The 20676-nt window shown below is 39.3% G+C and overlaps 2 protein-coding genes and 1 non-coding gene across 15 annotated transcripts in view; 1 reads left to right on the top strand and 2 right to left on the bottom strand.

Annotated features, from left to right (window-relative positions):
- Positions 1 to 1422: 1422 nt before the first annotated feature.
- On the top strand, positions 1423 to 16647 carry tdrd15 (tudor domain containing 15). Of its 2 annotated transcripts, none has more exons than XM_040018567.1 (4): positions 1423 to 1593; positions 8713 to 8782; positions 10062 to 15527; positions 15766 to 16647. In XM_040018567.1, the coding sequence occupies exons 2-4, from the start codon at positions 8751 to 8753 to the stop codon at positions 15875 to 15877; spliced, it is 5610 nt and encodes a 1869-aa protein (XP_039874501.1). In that variant the 5' UTR covers positions 1423 to 1593; positions 8713 to 8750; the 3' UTR covers positions 15878 to 16647. The 2 variants fall into 2 exon arrangements, with proteins under 2 accessions (XP_039874501.1, XP_039874499.1); XM_040018565.1 differs by having other exon boundaries at positions 1424 to 1624.
- A 23-nt stretch (positions 16648 to 16670) lies between these two features.
- On the bottom strand, positions 16671 to 16753 carry trnal-cag. Its single transcript has one exon. It is a non-coding gene; the product is annotated as a tRNA-Leu (tRNA).
- Positions 16754 to 18409: 1656 nt separating this feature from the next.
- afdna (afadin, adherens junction formation factor a) overlaps positions 18410 to 20676 on the bottom strand; it is a 119680-nt gene continuing 117413 nt past the window's right edge. For 10 of the 12 annotated variants that reach the window (XM_040018568.1, XM_040018569.1, XM_040018570.1 and 7 more), the window contains one exon: positions 18410 to 20315. In XM_040018568.1, coding sequence (XP_039874502.1) covers positions 20159 to 20315 — 157 coding nt within the window. In that variant the 3' untranslated portion in view covers positions 18410 to 20158. The remainder of the gene's footprint in view (positions 20316 to 20676) is intronic. The other 2 variants (XM_040018576.1, XM_040018577.1) reach the window with 1 other exon arrangement.

Below are 20676 nucleotides of genomic sequence, written 5' to 3'. Positions count from 1 at the left end.
AGTGTAAATTACAATCTACTAACAATACAATCACGAATCAATCATATTTTAAAATATCAAAGCCGATAAAATAACCAAACAACAAAAACAGCTGCAACTATGTAATATTTGGTCATTTGCTAGATCGTTGCCAAATAATCTTGCTTCATCCTAATCCATTAATCCACTAATTTATACCACAACACTGAAAATAATACAACAAAGGTTAAAAAAAACCCCATCATGATTAAACACATGTCATATTTATTAAGTTTATAGTTTTGCTCGTTTTTGTAAGTGTTACTCTAGAAAAAGGAAGATATCCTTTAAACTGTTAAGCTTTCAGTCTAAAAGTTATTTTCTTCTTACTTTTTATTGATCTCACTTTTTAAGATGACTTTATTCTTTAGTTACACTGTTCACTGATGTTCCCACATAGATAACAATATTTATGTACAGTATATACTGGTCTAGACTACTTGAGCACTGGAACAGACACATTAAGTATGGAACTTGGAGGTCCTCCACCAGCACATATTGACCCTCAGCTATTTCCATAGTTTCTAGTGAATTTTATACCTTTATTCATTTACAATGCTTGAAATCCTCAGCATGCAGAAGTCATCCAAATAACTGTGGCTCTGGATAATGTAAAAATAAACTTACAGACAACATCATTAGTTACTTCTGTTTATCTGCTCATTGAGATTAATATCTAATCAGCCAGTCACATTGCAGCAACTCAACTCATTTAGGTACAGCATGCAAGAAAGAAAGAAAGAAAGAAAGTTGATTTCAGTGATTTTGAGTGTGACACGGTTGATGGTGGGTGCCTCACAGACTGGTCTGAGTCTATCAGAAACTGCTGATCTACTGGAATTTGCTCAAGCAGACATATCTACGGTTTACATAGAATGAATTAAAAGAAAATATTCAGTGAGCTGGGAGAAAATGACTTGTACATGTCGGAGGTGAGAGGAGATGGATCAGACTGCTGTCAATTGTAACAGATATCCACTCATTGCAGCCAAAGAATGCAGAAGAGCATTCAAAAAACAACCAAAAAACACACTTATTAAAACACTTATTATGATATGTGCCCACCTTACTCCTTATTGTAATTACGTTTAGATTTTTATTTACGGAACTCTTTTATTTTATTTGTTGTGTCCTGTTCTTTGTATCCTCCTTTTTTTTTTCTAACTCACTGAGTCATTTTATTGAGATTGTCTACTTTATTTAAACTAGGCCTTTTTAAATCATAGGCTGACCTTCCACATTTTGGGATAAATAAAGTTGTTCTTGTATTATTGATGTAAAAAAAGAAGTAGAAGAAGAGCAAAACAAACAAAATAAAACATTACAACATAAGTAGTCTCCTCCTGGATTTATTAGGACGGTCAAATGTATGCGTTTTAAATACTCGTCGAGATATGTCCCCTCCCCTCTATTGTTTATATGAGCAGGGAGTTGATGGTACCTGTTGCTTAAAGTATCTCGTACTTCAGGCCGCCATGTTTTTACAGATTTTACCTGGAGCACGAGACAGACGGCAGCAACAGGAAATGAGATCAGCCACGTGCTCTCGGCCTGGACCGTCCTCACACATCTGAGGTAAGACAGAAGGTAGAAAAGAGACTTCAAGGTGAGCCAGGGAACTGCAGTCACACAGGTGTTACCAGCTGACCAGTACTGTTAGTCACGGAGGGCTCATTAGGGATCAGAGCCAGCACAAGGAAGGCGTAGACGCAGCTGTGAGGGTAGCTTAGCATAGTTAGCTATGTGCTACTTCTACTGAAGCTAACTTCTTTTCATGAAACACTCTGCTCACTTTCCGTTTACCGAAACGCTTACACCCATCCTGCAGGTGTAGGCAAATAACAGTTTGTCAGATTCTGTATTCAATAATTGCATTTTAATAAAGGTTTATATGCACTACATCGCGAAAATCTAAGCTAGCCGCGGTATATGTGATATTAAAAAAATAAAATGAAAAGGTTGTCTGGATAAAAAAAAAAAAAATTCTTTCTCTGCTATAAACTATTTATCGTCATAAAAGGATTTTATTTACTACTACTACTATTACTACTATTATTATTATTAGTAGTAGTAGTAGTATGAAACTGTTGTGGGAAGACCGCTTGGATTACAGGACTCCCTTAGTCCAAGCGGTCTTTCCTCCCTTAAAGGGAGGCCTCTTTCTATATAGCTTTTTGCTATAGAAAAAAAAAAGATTTTTCCCACAAAAATAAATAATATTTTTAATGGATGGAAAGCTAGTGTGGGGAAGTCAACATCTGCCAAAGTGGGGAAAAACAGAAATTTGGAAAAAAAATTCTTAAACCTGCCAAGAGCCCAAAAATCTCACTCTACAGCCATCATTTACCCTTGGACCCTTCTTGTTGAACAAATGACTCGGGAGGGGAAAAAAGCAGGAACAATTTTAAGACTGGGGAAACAAAAATTTGCAGATACTATATATTTTTATCAGCTAAGCTACCTCTTAAAATGATTTAATAATTTAGTATGAAATAATTAAAGTTCTTTTTAAAATAGACTCACCCACATCTTCACCATGTTATCATCCTCATCCTTTGATCAGTGTCCCTGACTGCCTGTGTTTTAATCCAATCCAATCCAACTTTATTTATATAGCACTTTTAAAAACAACAAAGTTGACCAAAGTGCTTTCCAATAATAAAAGAGTTAGCAGTTAAAAACCATACTTTAAGCATACAATGAAATCAATAAACAAAATAAATATGTAATTGAAAAAGAAGATAAAATAAATCAGTGTATATATTAAATATCAAAACATGAGTAGAATAAACAATAAGATATACAATGAATAAGATCAACAAAGTAAAAAGATTAAGAAAGACCAACAGCTGACTAAAAACTGACTACAAACTGGCTCTGATAACACTCCTAGAAAGCCTTTGAAAAAAAAGTGTGTTTTTAAAAGTGATTTAAACATTTCAAGTGTTGGGGCCAGCCTAATATGGAGGGGCAGTTTGTTCCATAGTTTGGGGGCCACAACAGCGAAAGCTCGGTCTCCTCGGTGTTTCAGTCTCGACATGGGGACAGCAAGGAGTGACTGGTCAGATGATCTGAGAGACCTTTGTGGAGTGTATTGGTGTAAAAGGTCTGACAGGTAAGAAGGAGCAAGGCCATTTAAGACTTTAAAAGCAAGCAATAAAATTTTAAAATGAATTCTAAAATGGACAGGCAACCAGTGTAAGGAGGCAAGAACAGGGGTAATGTGCTCATGTTTGCGTGTCCCTGTCAACAGGCGAGCAGCAGCATTCTGGACCATTTGCAAGCGTGATAGTGAAGCCTGATCAATACCAATATAAAGTCCATTACAATAATCAAGGCGAGTGGTCACAAATGCGTGCAAAACTCTCTCCAAGTCACAAAAAGAAATAAAAGGTTTTACTTTAGAGAGCTGCCTCAACTGAAAAAAGCTTTTTCTCACCACTGTATTTACTTGTTTGTCCATTTTAAGAGCTGTGTCAAATTTTACTCCAAGGTTGGTGACAATTGATTTGACACACGATGTAAGAGGACCCAAGTCAGATGGAGGGACACCAGGTCCATTCGGCCCAAATATAATGACTTCAGTCTTCTTTTCATTAAAGTTTAAAAAATTCAGAGCCAGCCATGCTCTGATATCCTTAAGACATTCTAAAATAGGCCTGAGGGGGTTAAGGTCATTGTGTTTCAGCGGTAGATAAATTTGACAATCATCTGCATAAAAATGAAATGAGACTTTATGTTTTTTAATAATATGGCCAAGGGGAAGTAAATAAATACTAAAAAGAAGGGGCCCAAGGATGGATCCTTGAGGTACACCACATGGGAGGGGGGCGGAAGATGAATGAAATTTACCAAGTGAAACTGAAAAACTTCTATCAGAGAGGTATGACTTAAACCACTCCAAGGCAGTGCCTCTAATTCCAACATGATGTTCTAGACGATAAATCAAAATATTGTGTTTTTTAAGTACTTATAAATCAGGGGTCGGCAACCTGTGGCACGCCAAGGGTTAACTGATGGCACGACCATAGCTGGACTGGCCATCGGCATTTGCTCGGTGGCCAATGATATTTTTATTTTTTTGTAACGGTATAAACAATGAAAGGTGGGGGATTGGCCAGATGCTGGCCGGTGTGTAAAAATAACTCAGTTGTTTGGTGGTGGCTATGGCGTAGCTTCCACAGATTCAGTAAAATTAACAAGTGGTGGAGGCCAGCAGGTGGAGGAGGAAAAGGGGAGGCAGGAGGAGGAGAGACTCGAGGCGGCCGCCGGTCTGAGTGTCAGGTGAACTGAACTTCAGGTAAAAAGTTATGACCTGCAGTCTATCTGGGTCAGATATAAACCAAGTTTAGGTGGAGTTTATTTTTGTTGTCTTGACTTTTTACAGTCCGTTACAGTAACTCGTACTGCGTACTAGCTAGCATGACAGAGTTTCTATACAGCTGGGTGGGTGCTATGATGTTACTGATAGTGAACTTTATTTTATTCATAAGGTTAGTTAGTAGAGTTGCCGAGCATCCAGTGAAAAGACGGAATCGTCTCGTATTCAGAGAAATTATTACGCGTTTCGTGTTGAGCTGAGAAGGGACGCAGTTTGTCTAGGATGGAAAAAGACACAAAGGTGGATTTATTCTGTCGTTACGCTGCACAGCTGCCTCTCATCCTCTCCCCTTCCCTCTCCTGTTGCTACTTCAATCATGAAACTGATCAATGATCAGCTGATCGGCTTTTCTCTCTTGTTTGTTTATCGTCCACTTTGCGCCAGAAAGACGAAACCAGTGGATGTCGCGCTAAACAAAAGCAGCACGTTTAAGTTTGACCAGGTGTTGTTAGAATTTATTTAATATTACTTTCTAGTATCAGCTGATGTTTGCTGGAGCCACAGCTGTAAAGCTGCTGGTCATGATATCGGTTTGGTTATCTGGTGAGAGGGAAACATGAAGATGAAACCAGGAGATGTCCTTACTGAATCATCAGAGCTGTGATGGAGAAACGGGTTTACCTTTTAGGTGACATGAATGAGTTGAAGGGAAGTTATGAACTGTTTCTGAGAGACAAATAACACCAGGATCCTTTTCTAAGTAGCTGACAGCTGGTAACTGTGCAGGGGCAGGTCTAGGAAAGTTTTGCCAGGAGGGCCAGGTAGGGCATTAACAGGGAGAGGGGGGCGCAAAGAAATACTTTTTTTTTTCTCATTTAAAATGTCTGGCTGTTATTAAATAATTATCTGAAGCTTACAACCAAAGTTTTTATCTGATGTAAAATGTATAGAAATCATACATATACCAACAAGACAGCGTACATCACTGTCACAACAGCATTTGTTTTCATTCAAAGGCTTTATGGCTTTAATACCTGGTGGGCTGGTCTCTAGTCAAAATGCCCGGGCTGTTTTTTTTTTTTTTTTTTTTTGTCCCAGTCCAGCCCTGAGCACGACACGCAGTGAATTAATCTGAGAAAGTGCATCAAAAAATAAATGGCCGCGCCAGCGGTGCACATTGCAAATCAGCTCGCATAGACACATAAGTTGTGGCTCTTCTTAATGACGGTATCTTAGCTAACAACCCCAATTACCAGATTCAACTTGTAATTGGCTAAAAACAACTTCACCTACTGGTAAGAGGGACGTTGTTAGCTTTCCTCATTCTGACACTTCAAAAGCTTCAGGAGCTGTTCGCTCAGGCACAGCATCAGCACCACGGAGATACACGGATACATCCATAGACTCGAGTAGGGCTGTTCGATATAACGATATATATCGGATGACGATATAAAAACATCTATCGTTTCATTTCACGCTATCGTTTGTTTCGTGGTGTCGCAAAATAAAGTGTTTACGGCAATATTTTTTTCAGAGTTTTGATGGTCACTGTAGTGGCTATATTAATTTCTTAAAGTTCTCTCTTTCTCTTATATTTAATATAACCACACTACGGACGGACAAGCGCCTGTTTTTATGCGTTGTGTTAGCAACAGCGACGGTAACACCTTCGCATGTCCGCTTGTTTATGTTCTACATAAACCTTTCACAATAAAGCTCAAGATCCTGTTGAGACTTTTCAAAATAAACTGAATCACGTGAAAGTGCACATTATTTACAGATGAGAAGTAAAAAAGAGCCGTCAGGTGCTAAAAAATAAACCTTAGACTCAAACGTTAGAACAGGCTTTTCCCCGCAGCACGCCGTGTAATAAATACTCACAAAGAAAACGGCGGCCGTTACAACTTATGTCTATAAATGTATAGCTTCATGCATCGGTTAAAACACTCGACTCCGGGTAAAGCACGCGCAGCTGGAAACACTTCACGCAAGTCGAGCTGCCCGAGATTCACAGAATTTACAGAAAATGTTACATTTTTGTGATTTATATCATTATTGGGACGATAGAATTCTTATATCGGGATATGAGAGTTTGGTCATATCGCACAGCCCTAGACTCGAGACACAATGCGTTTTTGGGACTTTCAGGTGTTTGGACCAATGTTTTTCTGATCAAACCAGAAATCTTTAATGAGCAGCTAGATTTGTCTCGCATTAACTGGCTGAGTTAATGCCAGTTAATGTGACATCGAAGCAGCTCTAATCCACAGCTGTGCGTGTTCATGGAGCTTGCATTTTCACCTGCTGGACATCACTACCTGACAAGTTTAACTGTCTTCAGAACATTGCAGAGGCTTTATTGACAGTATTTGGCTCTAAATATCTGTGTGAACAGATTTTCTTTGACATGAGTGTCCTCAGGTAGCCGTCTGAATGGTGGACACTCGGAGACCTGTGTCTCTGAGTGGGAGACCAGAGATCAGATTAACATGTGTGTCTCTGTATTAACAAACATGCCATATTGGCTTAGTTTATTTTTCTTATCATTGTTGTGAGGAGACCATAAATAGCATTTGTATTTTCTGTTGTACAGACCATTTGCTGTTATGGAGTTCTTGTTATGGATAAAAAGGGTCTTTTTTTTGTTTCAAAACAGCTGATAACTATTCGCTGATAGCTGCCAACATCTGCGAACAAATAATTCTATGAAGTGGTTCTATATATTGTGTAACTGTTCATATAGAGCGTTATTAAATTTATTGCTAATGCAATCATATGGCACACTGACTTGAGGAAATTTTAAATGGCACTCGCCATCAGAAAGGTTGCCTACCCCTAAATAAATAAATAAAATTTTATTTATACAGCACCTTTCTACACAGTGTCAGAAAGTGCTGCACGTAAGATAACAAGCCATAAAAAGGTAAAACAGACAATATAAAACAGGCAAAAGTTAACCAAAAGTTTTAAAAAGGTGAGTTTTGAGTTGTTTTTTTAAAAACAACTACTGAGTCCACAGTTCTTAAGGTTTGGGGGAGAGAGTTCCACAGTCTAGAGGCCACAGTGGCAAAAGCTCTATCACCCTTATTTCTCATCTTAGTCCATTTTATAGCAAGTAAGCCCTGATCAGATGACCTCAGGGACCTGCTAGGGACATAGGGCTGTAGCAGATCAGAGATGTAGGCTGGTAAATGATTTACTTTGCTCTGAGATCAGACTTGACTTTAAAAAACATTAGTTTCATGTACACTGCTCAAAAAACTCAAAGGAATACTTTTTAATCAGAGTCAGTGTCACTGATTGTAGCACGAGTTGATACTTAGACCCTTACAGAGGTTGCACAGATAGTCCTGCTCCTGCATGATGGCACATCATGCTACTGCCAGGTTTGCTGTGTCTCCCAACACAGTCTCAAGAGCATGAAGGAGCTTGTAGGAGACAGGCAGTTACTGTGGGAGTGCTGGAGAGGTTTCTTAACCCAGCAGTAGGACCCGTATCTGCTCCTCTGTAAGGAGGAACAGGATGAGCACTGCCGGACCCTTACAGAATGAACTCCAGCAGGTCACCAGTCTTTGATCAAACAATCAGAAACAGATTTGTTGCCTGAAGCGTAAATATAAAATAACATCATTCACCTTGACCAGTGTGGTGGGTCAGTGATGATCTGATCTATTCAAAGAGGAACGGGCAGGACTCTACAGGCTATGTAAAAGCACCCTAAATGTCATTAGGTAGCGGGATCAAATCAGACACGTTTTCAGACCCTACAGTGGGTCCTGGATTCCTCCTGCTGTATGACAATGCCTGGCCTCATGTGGCAAGAGTATGCTGGCAGTTCTAGGAGGATGAAGGAATTGACTGCATTGCCAGCAAAGGAATGGTGTGCATTTCCTAAAAAACAAAACAAAATAAAACAGGAATAAATGACTCAAGTGCACACTTTGCAGAGCCATTCATTAGGATAAACTGGACCCTTTAGAGGCCCAGTCTGGCCCTCGGGCTGCATGTGTGAGACATATCCACCTCTCTTTACACCTCCATCAGAATTACTAGTTATAATCACAGCAAAACACTGAAAATTGTGTCACTGTATCTGGAAATATTGTAAATCACTTTATCAGACAGCAGGGGGGGCTCTTGCATTGATGTTGGTTTGTGAAATTTGCTCAGCTCTTTTAAACAGGTGCGAGGGGTTAACAGTATTAATATTTAAACAATACCGATACGAGTATCGTTGCACCCCTAGCATATATGTATATATATATGTGGTGAGAAGGTGAGAGAAATACCTGTACCTGATAATAACCTCAGAAGCCTGGCTTTAAATCATATATTAGTTGTCGAATTAAGACTTTTTTTTCCCCTCCCTACAGATTTATTTTGGGATGCAATTGTTCCTTATTCTGCTGCCATGCAGTCCACACTGGGATCTGATCTTGAAAGGTAAGAATGTGCTTTTCTGTTTCTTTTTCTATTTATTTTGATCACATAGACAATATGCAGAAAATCATTTAGAGGAAAAAAAGAAAAAATATATTATAATGTAAACATTCTGTACAAAATAAAGCAAAACACACTACAATATCATGTAGTGAAGCCACGGCTAACAAAATCACTGAAATTCAACAGCTATCTCTTCTTTATATCTCGTGAAAACCAGATCTTTATACTTCTTTCTAAAGTGCATCACAAATGTGTAAAACCATTATGTAAAAGTATTATATCTGACTTCATGCTCCTATGCAGGGGATACACAGTTTGGAAAATTCTGGGTATTTAAAAGAACATATTTTTTTGATGTTTTATAATGTTTTCTTCTTTGTTAATTAGCTTCAGGAAAATGGCAAAGCTAAATTGTTCAGCCTTTCAATTGTACAAATTTCAGAAACAGAATTTCAGATATAAGGAGCATTGTGCTACACTGAGAGAAAAAAAGAAGCTGATAGAGAAGGGATTGTCATTGTTAGGGCTTTTAAGTCGTATAAACCATGCAAAACTTTACGAGGCATGACATAACGATGCACTGCTACTAATACATGGTGTAATAAAGGCAGAAAGTCAAATCCAGGCTTTTGAGTCACAATTTCAGTGATATTAGTCCCAGATATTGGATCTCAAATAAAAACATCTGTTGTTTCAAGTTATGCTCTGTTGTTTATGGCAATATTGTTTTCATCATTTGGATGATTGGAAGCAATCAGGAATGTGAATATAAGCATGGTGAGTAAAGGTGAGACAGAGGCAGGACAAAGACCAGCCGAGACAAATCGAGGAGTTTGTTTGTAAATGAGGGCGTCTCTTTGTAGCACGCATGTGGTTTGGTTATGAGAAGTCTGACGTGGACCAGAGAACATTGCCCAATAGTTCTGTGTAAAAGGAGAAAAGTAATCACATATGGATTAGCACCATTCATCTTTGAGCTTATAATTAAAAAAAAATCTTTAATGTGGTTTTTATATAAACTAGCACTATTAATAAACTAGTCATTTATAGAGTTTCCATAAAATGTAATATACTTTGATACATTTCATTATTAGATATTGGGAAATGAGATTTTGGTATGGAATATCAGAGTGATTTTGACTCCTCGCATTTTAACATTTCAATGAATTGGCATATATAAATAATACATAAAACATGAATATAAATGCTATACAAAGTAACCATTTAATCTGTGCTTGTATGAACTACTGTTCATAATGAAAGCCATTTTACTTTGCAGGTCTCAAGATTTATCCCCGTCGGCACCATGCGCCTTTTGGCCAGTGGACCTCAAGTTAACTCACTTGGACTGGAACCCTGAAGCAATCCTGATACACTTCCAGGGACAGTACCTCACCATATGTGAACTTGACTACAGTATCTTGCAGGGAGAAATACAGAATGTACCAAAGACTAAAGCTGAAGTGGATATTGGAGAGTTTTGCCTCGTGGAAGATTTGACTTCAGCTCGCTGGTACAGAGGAAGAGTTCAGAAACGACGGGACAACCTCTTTGATGTTTTCCTCATTGATCACGGTAACGTGTTGACTGTCAGTGCCACAAACGTTTCTTCCTGTTCAAATGACCTGTTAATCCTGCCTCCGAAAATAGTTTGTGGTTTTCTTGCTAATGTGCTGCTTCTTCAGAGTTGTTCTCACTCTGTGGTTGAGGAGTATTTCTCAAGCCTGATCGGCAGAAATATCAACGGTTACATTCAAGCACTGCTTCCCCACAAAGTCCTCCTACTAGAAGTCCCTGACATCAACACCAGCTTAGTTACACATGGCTTTGGGAGATATGTGGACACTGATACATTTCTCTTCTTGGTAGAGATGCTTATAGAGATGCCTCTCAAACAGAAAATAGAGCCGGTTCCTGACTTACTCATTGAAAAACCAAGGGGACAAGAAGTTTGTTTTAAACCATCAGGTTTGCAGGGATACAAAGGCATTTTTTCACTCTATGGACCAGCCTTGTGTTGTGGGACACAAGCTAAAGTGAGAGTAACTGCCGCTGTCAGCCCTGGGCTGTTTTACTGTCAGATGGCCAGTGTGGAAGCAGAGCTCTGGGAAATGTCAAAGAAGTTAGCTGCATCATGTGAATGCAGACCTAAAGAAAGTTATCAGATGACTCCAGAGAACCTGGGTTTATTGTCCTCAGCTAAAAGCAAAGATGGGAGATGGTACAGAGGCTTGGTGCAGTTGCTGCCAGGCAGTTCTTGGGTTAGAGTCTTGTTTGTTGACTACGGATTCGTTGAATCAGTCAAAGTTGAAAACATCCACAGGTTGGTACCTGAATTGTATTCAACGCCAATTATGGCATTCCCTTGCTCTCTGGCATGCCTGACTGATGAGGATAAGGCCATCAAAACTCAGCAGTTGTGTCTCCTGAAATCAGGCTTACTTGGAGGACGATTACACGTGGAGATCACTAGATACGATGAAGAACACCACCTGTACTGTGTCACTATAATTAGTGCTGAAGATGAAGGTGTGGAAGAGCCAGAGCCTGTCAGAAAGTGTCCAATCATGAAGGTTGAGTCCGTTTCTGAGGCTGAAGAGCAGGGTGGCTTCTTGTACCTTGAAACAATCATGGGTGAAACACTGGGGCAAACGCTGAAGGTAGAAGAGGTGCAGGTAGACTCCGTGTTTGTGGGCTATGTTGAACATGCCCAAAATCCAAACCATTTCTGGATTAGAACACAAAAACGCAATGAGGAGTTTGAAGAAATGATGTCAAAGATGGCAGAACACTTCGAACACGTGAAGCTGGATGAAGACGTACTGTTAAATCCTAAGCTTGGAACACTGTGCTGTGCGGTTTATGAGGGAGACATGCATTTTTACAGGGGTGTAGTGACAGACACTCTTAAGCACGGAGCTGAAGTTTTGTTCATCGATTTTGGGAACACTGAGAAAGTGCCACACATGCTGATCAAGAATATTCCTGAGTCATTTGCCTGCAAGGCGGCATTTGCCATTTGTTGTACTCTTCCGAATGTTTTTCCTGTTGAAGACATCTGGACAAGTTCAGCCTCTGATTTCTTCAGAAGAGCTGTGTCAAACAAAGCCTTGCTAGTCCATGTCATACAAATGAGAAAAAACAAATTTGTTGTTGACCTTTTTGAGATGGGAAGTGGCAACAATCAGAGTATTACTGAGCTCCTGGTCTCTTCCAAGCAGGCTGAATACATTCCGAAAAGGCACTTGGACCAAAAAAGGACAGAAAAGACAAGGTGCCTCCAAAGTAATGTGAAAACAAACATCGCTGAGGATAAGGAGCAATGGAAGATTTGTAAGGAAGAAGAGAATGCATCGAATAATGAACCTGAGAATGAACCTGAGAAAGCTCAACTTCTTGCTAGCATCAAGCTGTTAAATATCAAGCCTGGGTGTGAGTTGACTGTGCACTGCTCTTATATCAGCTCTCCATCAGATTTCTGGTGCCAGCCTCAAGACATGGTTCCAGCTTTGGAAGAACTGATGAATAAACTTCAGCAGTATTATTCAACTCATTGGGTTCCCCTGGAGTCAGGAGATTCATGCTGCATTGCCAAGTCACCTCAAGATGGACGATGGTACAGGGCCTTAATCACTGCAAAACAGAGAGACAATGTCACAGTAACGTTGGTTGATTATGGGAATACTGTCCAAGTCAGTGAACACATTCTTCAAGCAATAATGCCAGAATTTCTTTATTTGGAAGAACAAGCTTTCAGGTGCAGCCTTTACAACTTAATTGAACCTGCTGACCCTAAGAACTTTGGGAATTGGAGTCCAGAAGGCTGCAGGTTGCTGAAAGATTTTGTCTTCAGCAGCACTGGAGCTCTAAAATGTAAAGTTGTCTCCCAGTTATATGTGAAAAACAAGGGGCTGTGCAATGTTGTTGATCTCTACAACAGCCAAACCCAGCAGAGTGTGACAGATACGTTCACAGAACAAGGCCTGGCAACACGAGTGACGGCGTCAACAAGGCAACAGCAAGCAGTGTTTCCGGAATCTTTTATCTACTCTTCACATGATCTACACCCAGGAAATGAGGAACAAATGTATGTCACCTACATTAACAGTCAGTGGGAGGTCTACTGCCATCTTGAAAGAAACACTGACATTATTGTTGAGCTTGAGAAGAAAATCTCAGAGGAGAGTAAACACATGATGCAAGTTGTTACAAGAGCTGTTGTAAGCAAACTGTGCCTGGCAAAATACTTTGATGGCAAGTGGTACCGCGGTGTAGTGCATCCTATTCATTCACCTCTGCATTTCAGTGTGTTTTTTGTGGACTATGGAAACACAAGCATATCAGAGAAGACCAAAGTCATGTTCATCCCGAGAGACTCATCAGATTTGTTGTACACACCCATGCAAGCCGTGAGATGTTGTCTCCATTCAGTGTCCAAGCAAGATGTGTATGCAGATGTTAAGGAGTGGCTCAGTAGTGCAGTCCTCAACAAGCAAGTGAAAGCTGTCATACTTGGAAAGAATGAAGATGGTTCATTTGATGTCGAATTATTTGATGGAGACATGAACATCAATGAGAAGGTGAAGGAGCTCATTCTCAGTCTTTCATGTAAGCCCAAGACTGCTGTTAGATTTGAGATGATCAACAGAAAACAGAAAACCTCCTGCAAACGAAACACAAAGTCTTCGTTCAAAAGCAAGAGTCATCCTAAAGTGTATTCAAATCTTTCGACATTGTCCACTGTCCACAGAGGTACTAAAAAGAAAGAAAACACAAAAAGCCTTGTTGGTGGGAGAACTCAAAGCAAGAACACAAGAGTGAGAACACAGAATGAGGGCACATTGAACACCCGGGCCTCTGTGAAATCGCAGAACAATCAAGTGAAACAACAAAGACAGGAACAGAAGCAAGCCCAACAGAAAGAGGCAAAAGAAATACCCCAACTGCTGCCTGACAAGAAGATATGTGCAGGCTTTAGGGCAAAGTGTTTTGTTTCCCACACAGACTCCATTTACAGCTTTTTTCTTCAGCTGTCAGAGGATGAACCTGCCATCTTGAAAATGGGTGAAGCTCTCAACTCAGGTACCCTCAGAGAATCCTTGAAGATGCCTACAACCTTAAGAATCAATGACATTGTTTTGGCTGAGTTTGAGGAGGACGGTGCCCTTTATCGTTCAGTTGTGAAGAACTTTGCAGGCAATTCGTGTTTCAAAGTTGAGTTTGTGGACTATGGAAACTCGGCAGTCGTTGAGAAGAAAAAGATCTTCTCTATACCAAAGGAGCATCTGTCACATCCGAGATTCAGCATACCATGCTCGCTGCTGGATCCAAGCACATTCAGAAATGATGTGGCTTTCACTGATGCAGTAATGGAGAAGCCACTGATGGTTGAGTTCATAGAGCAATGTGGAACCAAGTGGGACATAAAGATTAAGGTTCTTGATGGAGAAGTGGGCCTTAATGCAGGACCTGTAACTGAAAGGGAGGATGAGTCTCCTAATTCTGAAGCTAATGAGAAATTGAGGTCCCACAAACAGAATAACCAAAGAGATGAAGCATGCAAGAATGAAATAAGGTCCGAAAGAAAGATGGCTACTGTCAAAGGTGAAACATTCACGCCTAAACCACCATCTGTTAAGGTGTTAGTGCCGATGAGGATGAAAATTCACAGGTATCACAGGATAAGAGTCAAGAGTAGCAAGAGTAAGACGACAAAGAGATTTGGAAATGCATCCCTTACACCATCTATTCAAGCCAGAGACTCAGAGAATGGAATGCTTTTGTCGGTCCAGAGTAATGGCTGCTTTTACGTAAGACTTCTTAGGACCAGTGACTGTCTCACTGCATTGGAAAGTCACATTGCAGATAGCCTGGTCAAGTGCAAGATGGTAGCAAGAGAGGATATCAAACAAGGCCTCAAGTGCTTAGTTCAAGTCCAGAGTCACAACAAGTGGCACAGAGCCATAGTTCAGCACCTGAATGATGAAAATGTCAATGTTTTCCTGGTGGATCACGGAATAACAGTGGAAATCCCAATTGGTTCCATTCGACAGCAGTGTAGTGACCTGTTGAAATTCCCAAACCTTGCAGTGCTGTGCAAGATGAACAGTCTTGGGTTCACTGAGAAGGACGATGATCACAGACACTGGTGTGAAACTCTGAAACCCTTGATAGGCAAAGAAGTCAAGCTGATTTTTGTGCGTTATTCTGAAGCGGATAGCCTCTGGATGGTTGAAATAATCATAAACAAACAGTTTCTCATGTTGCATCAAGTTGTGTCACTGCAGCAAAATGGAGGCACTGAAAAAGGACCAACCGTGGAGACCAGACCTCCTCAGCGGCTTGCCTTTGCTCCAGTTCAAATGGACAAATTATATTCTGGCTTTGCTGCTGCAGTTAAGACGCCTTCTGACTTCTGTGTGTCTCTAGAGGATTTTCTTCTTGTAACAAACAAAGTGTCAGTTGAGCTGGATGACCTTCCAGACAAGATAACAACCCTCCCAAAGGTCACTTATTCCTGCATCCTGAGAGGTGTGAAGCCAGCTGGATTGGATGATCAGTGGCCTGATGAGGCGGTGGTCTTCTTCCAGCAATGTTTGTATGGGAAGAACCTCCAGATCTTCTTCAGAGAGTTTGTGTCAAACACACACTGGAAGGTGGACATTCTTGTAGATGGTGTCCATGTTGCCAAGGAGCTGGTGGATGCTGGACATGCCAGCTATGTCGATGTCATGCTAGGACTCAGGTATGCTTTATAATTTAAAATCTGACTGAAAGTGTATTAGAAGTGATCAAAATAAGCACATATTTAGTCCTTTGATATGTTTTTTTTAATGACTTCAAATCCACGATTCAGTATTCTTAGTGTAATATATGTCAGTTGTGCTTTAGTCGGTGAATAAATGAATGAAAGAACAATGAAATGTGTGTGGATTTGTGAGATAAATATCACATTTTTTGTGCTTAACCTCTGGCACTTTCAGGTTCCTGGAGCAAAGCCCCTTTAGAGCTTATTCCCAGGTCCTTCACAGTGAGGAGCAGTGTGGGCCGGAAGAGGAAGGTTCTTGTGAAGCTCGAGTCCACTGGGGGATGTGAGGGGACGATGTCACTCAGAAAAAGTTTGGGCTTGTTCACAAAAATTGTGTGGATGTTTAAGGAATTTAAACAGTTCTTTGTTAAACAGCTGTTTGTGTGAAAAATATTATATTGGTTCTAATTTCTGTTTCTGATCATTTTGACTAAACATGTAGTACCAAAAGATGTTTTTGTTATTAAATTTCACATACTTTCAAATATCTAAAACTTAAAACATAAAAGGAAAAGTGTCAGAAGTGCTGACAAGGTAGTGATAATATTTTGGCTTAATCAGGCAATTACTTTTTGTTTTAAATAAGTTTTGAGTCAAGGCCCATTGTGAAAAATAAAATCTTTACTGATTGTTCTTTTGGTCTCACGTTGTTTGTTGTCTTAGTCAGCAATCAGTCACTTGTGTGTTTAAGGAATTTAGGGTTTTTTAATAAAAAAATTTTATGACCTGCACACATGTTCCACTTGATGGTGCTGTCAAGCCAAGATTTCTTTTTTATAAGCTCCTCAATGAGGCAGTGCTGCTAGGAACAAACTTTCTTTTTCTGTCCAAAAAGAGTCAAAGAAATAAATGCAGCTGAAAGAGATGTACATTTATCTTTAAATAGTATATTTTACATAAAAGTGGCATTATACCACAAACCCCTGTTATTATTTTCATGAGTATCTTTAAGTCCACAACTGCAGCCAATAATAAATGTAATTAGTTTGGAGTGATCACGTTGTGAAAATTGATGATAAGAACAGTAATGAAAACATTTTGTGGCGATGATGGGAAGGAAGGAAGAAAAGAAAAAAATACTGGCAGAAGTGGGATTCGAACCCACGCCTCCAGGGGAGACTGCGACCTGAACGCAGCGCCTTAGACCGCTCGGCCATCCTGACATCTACTAACACGGGAAAAAAAACTTAGTCATAAAGCCTGTGTATACCGTCATGGTCGTACTGATAATGCTCTGTGTGTATTCTGTGTCATATTTCTAAATAGATCTCCAGAGAGAGGACACTGGCGCGGGTTAACGTTACAGAAATAAACCGTCGCCATGTTAGTTTTCTGTTACAAACGCGGTAAAAAAGTTACATGTTTTCATTATATATTTCAATATTACAACAAACAAAGATGATTATATTAAACGTATTTACTCCTGTCGCTCATAATCTCTACACAGAGACGTGTTTTTCCGGTCTTTAAGCCTGACGTCATTAGCCGCTTCCGGGTCAGAACTCCGCCTCAAGTTCAAAAGTCACAGGATCACTGCCAGTTACTGTCCAAATTATTATTTCGTCTTTAATAAAAATGATCAATGTGGCTGCTCTACCAGTTGTAAAAATTAAGTTTGAAATCCAGGTATCCATGCAAACGGATTTTTTTTAATTTAACCGAGTAAGAAGTTAACAGAGAGTTAGCTCGCTAGTTTCCACCTAAAGATGATAGGAAACAGGAAGTGTAATGTTGCTGAGCATTATTGATTAGTTTTGCTTTTGGTGGTGATATGATGGTATTATTATTCTTATCACCACAGAGTTCCCAAATGTAATGATGGTGGGTTTAGATTTATATTTGTTCATGTATTGGAAAATAAAGAACGCCGATTCAGCTGCTAAGTTCTGTGTACCAATACTTACACTAATATCAAAAAGCAAAACGCATAAACAGCAAAGACATTTTAAAAACGTGTCGATTCCAATGACTGTAGAATTCCCGGGCGAGTTCTGAAGAGCTCTCCCAGAGTTACCCTATCATCTCCGAAGTTGAACTTCAATTTTTATGCTATAGTTGATTACGCGTTAAAATAAGCAGGCCGATTTACATATTATCAGTTTTTTTTTTTTTTTAAACGTGCGCCAGTAGGTGTACATGCATTATCAGCAAAACCGAAAAAAAAAAAAAAATCTTTAAAACGTCAGGATTCTTCAGCAAGTTCCGAAGAGTGACGATCTGCCACAGTATTAACTTTGTTTATCTTCACACATTTTAAAATAAAATACGCCGAATATCGACAGATCATACTTTCAAGTACATGGTTAGATGTGCTGGAAACTATTAGCAAATTATGTTATAAGTGAAGAAATCCTAAAAACACCATCGTTTTCATGCGAGTTCGGAAGCCCTTTAATTTTTAACCAAGTATATTACACCGACTTTATCTGGTGGAATATTTTACGAATACAGTTACCTTTTGTATCATTAATGATAACTTAAAATAGTAACACATAATAATAATAATAGTTTATCAAACACAACTTCCAAAATCAGAGCACTTGTCCCAGATTAAATACACCCGAAATGCCCCAGCACCGTTTCACCGCCAGTTCATATTCCATTTGAATGTAGTACCACTGGCTTTTATAAATAGCTTGTCTTTAATCCTTTCTATCTATACAAAGTGCTGATGTACCCAAAAAGTGACCGTATAAATATACAAATAGGCTGTGAAGGCTACATAACACCCTAACTAGTTAAGTAATAGTCTTAATTGAATTGTTTCTTACCATATATCGATTTTAAACGCAGTGACAAAAGACCACGCTTCCAGTCCACACTGTTGAAAAATCTGTATTTATTAATGATTTACAAAAGGCTAAACATGAAACCATTTAAATGATTCAGTTCATTTTGAAACCTAAAAAGGAGAAGTTGGTGTTGTTGCTGTGTTTGTTTGTTTGTATGTGTGGGGAGCATCTTGTAGTGTTTTTACAGGTCAGTTATTATAACAGCGTCTTTAACTCGTCATGTCTTATCAGAGGCTCCTGTTGAGAAAATATATATAAGTCTACACACAGGATGGAGTCAATCAAACAAACTGCAGGAGAGGGAGAGAGAGATACATCTGAAACGTCACAAGTTTGGGGGAGGGGGTTTGAAGTGCGCTTCATTTCTACATCAGCAGTGGCGGTGAGTGAGTTTTTGAGACTGCACTTGTGTGTTGTGTTGCATTGTGTATATTTGTACAATTGGGTCATGTTGTGAAACACCTGGCTCCCTCCGACTACAGCTGGTGTAAAAACAGAACACTTCTGTCTCTAAAGCAGAAAAAACCCACAGATTATTAATATTATTGTTATTCTTATCACCACAGAGTTCCCGAATGTAATCTCAGAACAGTTTGCAGATACATATTTAATAATAAAACAAGTCGTTGTGCAAGTTTTTCCACAAGGTTTGAAATAAATATCTGTAAAGCAAACAAGCACTTAAAGAGTAGCTGCATTTTTTTTCCTTTTTGTTATATTATTGTCAATATTAATATTACTGTGAAAACCAACATTAATCACATTGTGGGTGAACAAAACAAGTTCCTTTTTCTGACTTGAATTTAGGGCGAAAAATTCATCTCACACGACTACTCTGGTTAAAAGGAAATAAAAGTAGAAGTCAGGAAGGGGAGAAACACGTAAAAATGTGACTCTGGTGGCAGCGAAGAGGAGGGGTGGGGGGTGGGCTGTTAAATCACATTAGTTTTGCAGATTTTTTTTTTCTTTTTTTTTTTTTTTAAAGTTTCCTGGCAGATTTCTACAGTAGTAAAAGAGTGAGTGGACCCGAGTATTTACAGTAATGTTGTGCACTTAAAAGATCCTTCCTGAAGAACCTTTTCAGAGTTTTTCTAAAACAAAATCACAGAAGAAGAAAAAAAGATGTCCCACACTTTTTCGCTATAGAATGAAATAACAGTGTTTCCACTCGCTGAGAATTTAATTAAAAAACAAAATAAAAAAATAAAATAAAAAGGTGTGGAGCTCAACGTTGGGCGTTCCTGCTGGCAAGGAGGGATTAAAAGATTGAAAAACAACATGATACAGAAAATAGAGCATAAAATAAAACTGTAAAACTGTTCAAATTTCACTTAGCTATGGAAAAAAAAAAAAAAAAAAGAATAAACCTCTCTCTACCGCCCCCCCCCCCCAAAAAAAAAAATTAAAAAAAAAAAAAAATTTACAAACAAAAATATATCCCCTTTCTGTCATGTGATTCTCGGACTCTCACTAGATATAATTAAAACTTTTTTACAGTGCTTTATCATTATACATCTTTAACAGGTTTTAACAGAAGCAGATTTTTAAGCCATAAAAATCTCTTCTGCTGATAAAAAAAAAAAAAAAAAAAAGTGGTCCAGTTATTCGATGATTTAAGTCAAAGCAAAAAGAGAGAGAGGGGGAAACAAACGGGCGGCGACGGTCAGTGTCAGGGGGAGCAAGCGCCGGCTCTCTCTCGATGTTTTTGTCCCCCAGGAGCACCTTATCACGGTGGCGTCGGCGTTAAGGTGGCGCTGGGAGGTGAAAGGCTCAGGTCTACTGCTTGGTGTTGAGCTCGTTCTCCAGCTCCATGAGTTTGCGAGAAGCTTTGACCTTGTTGGAAACCTCCTTCCCCTGAGAGAAGAGGCGCTGGCGCTCCTTGAAGGTCAGACTCTCCGGAGCATCGCTGGGGATCGAGTTCTCCTGCTCTTGACTGCAAAATTAAGATTAAAACCAGAAACTTACTAGAAGAAATAATGCAGGTTTATTATAGTTGAGCACCAACTTGACCTTTCCCTCCAAAATAAAGATGATCATTTACAAAATAAACATCCTTTTTTATTTAACGACTCAAAAATAGTAACCGAGACCATAAACTCACCAGGGGAGCGTTTACTGAGACATTAAGTCAAGTGAGAAGTAGGTGTCTTTTCTTTTTAGAGCGAGAGGAGTTGCCCCCTGCTGGTCATTAGGAATAATTCATTTTTAAGGCACTTAAACCCAAATTATCTGTAGTTTAAGGCAAAATGGATGTAGACTGCTACAACAGAGACAACCACCCATGACTAAAAGTG

Source organism: Simochromis diagramma, unplaced genomic scaffold (genome assembly GCF_900408965.1).
Source record: "Simochromis diagramma unplaced genomic scaffold, fSimDia1.1 OVJJ01000802.1, whole genome shotgun sequence".
NCBI lineage: Eukaryota > Metazoa > Chordata > Actinopteri > Cichliformes > Cichlidae > Simochromis > Simochromis diagramma.
The sequence above is the reverse complement of the archived record's forward strand: the minus strand, read 5'-3'. Positions and strand labels throughout refer to the sequence as shown.

Excerpts from the sequence above, each read along its gene's own strand:
- tdrd15 (XM_040018567.1), top strand. The coding sequence starts at position 8,751 with ATGCAGTCCACACTGGGATCTGATCTTGAAAG. Across the intron at positions 8,783-10,061 it reads CTGGGATCTGATCTTGAAAG|GTCTCAAGATTTATCCCCGT; the intron begins GTAAGAATGTGC and ends TTTACTTTGCAG. Across the intron at positions 15,528-15,765 it reads GATGTCATGCTAGGACTCAG|GTTCCTGGAGCAAAGCCCCT; the intron begins GTATGCTTTATA and ends TGGCACTTTCAG.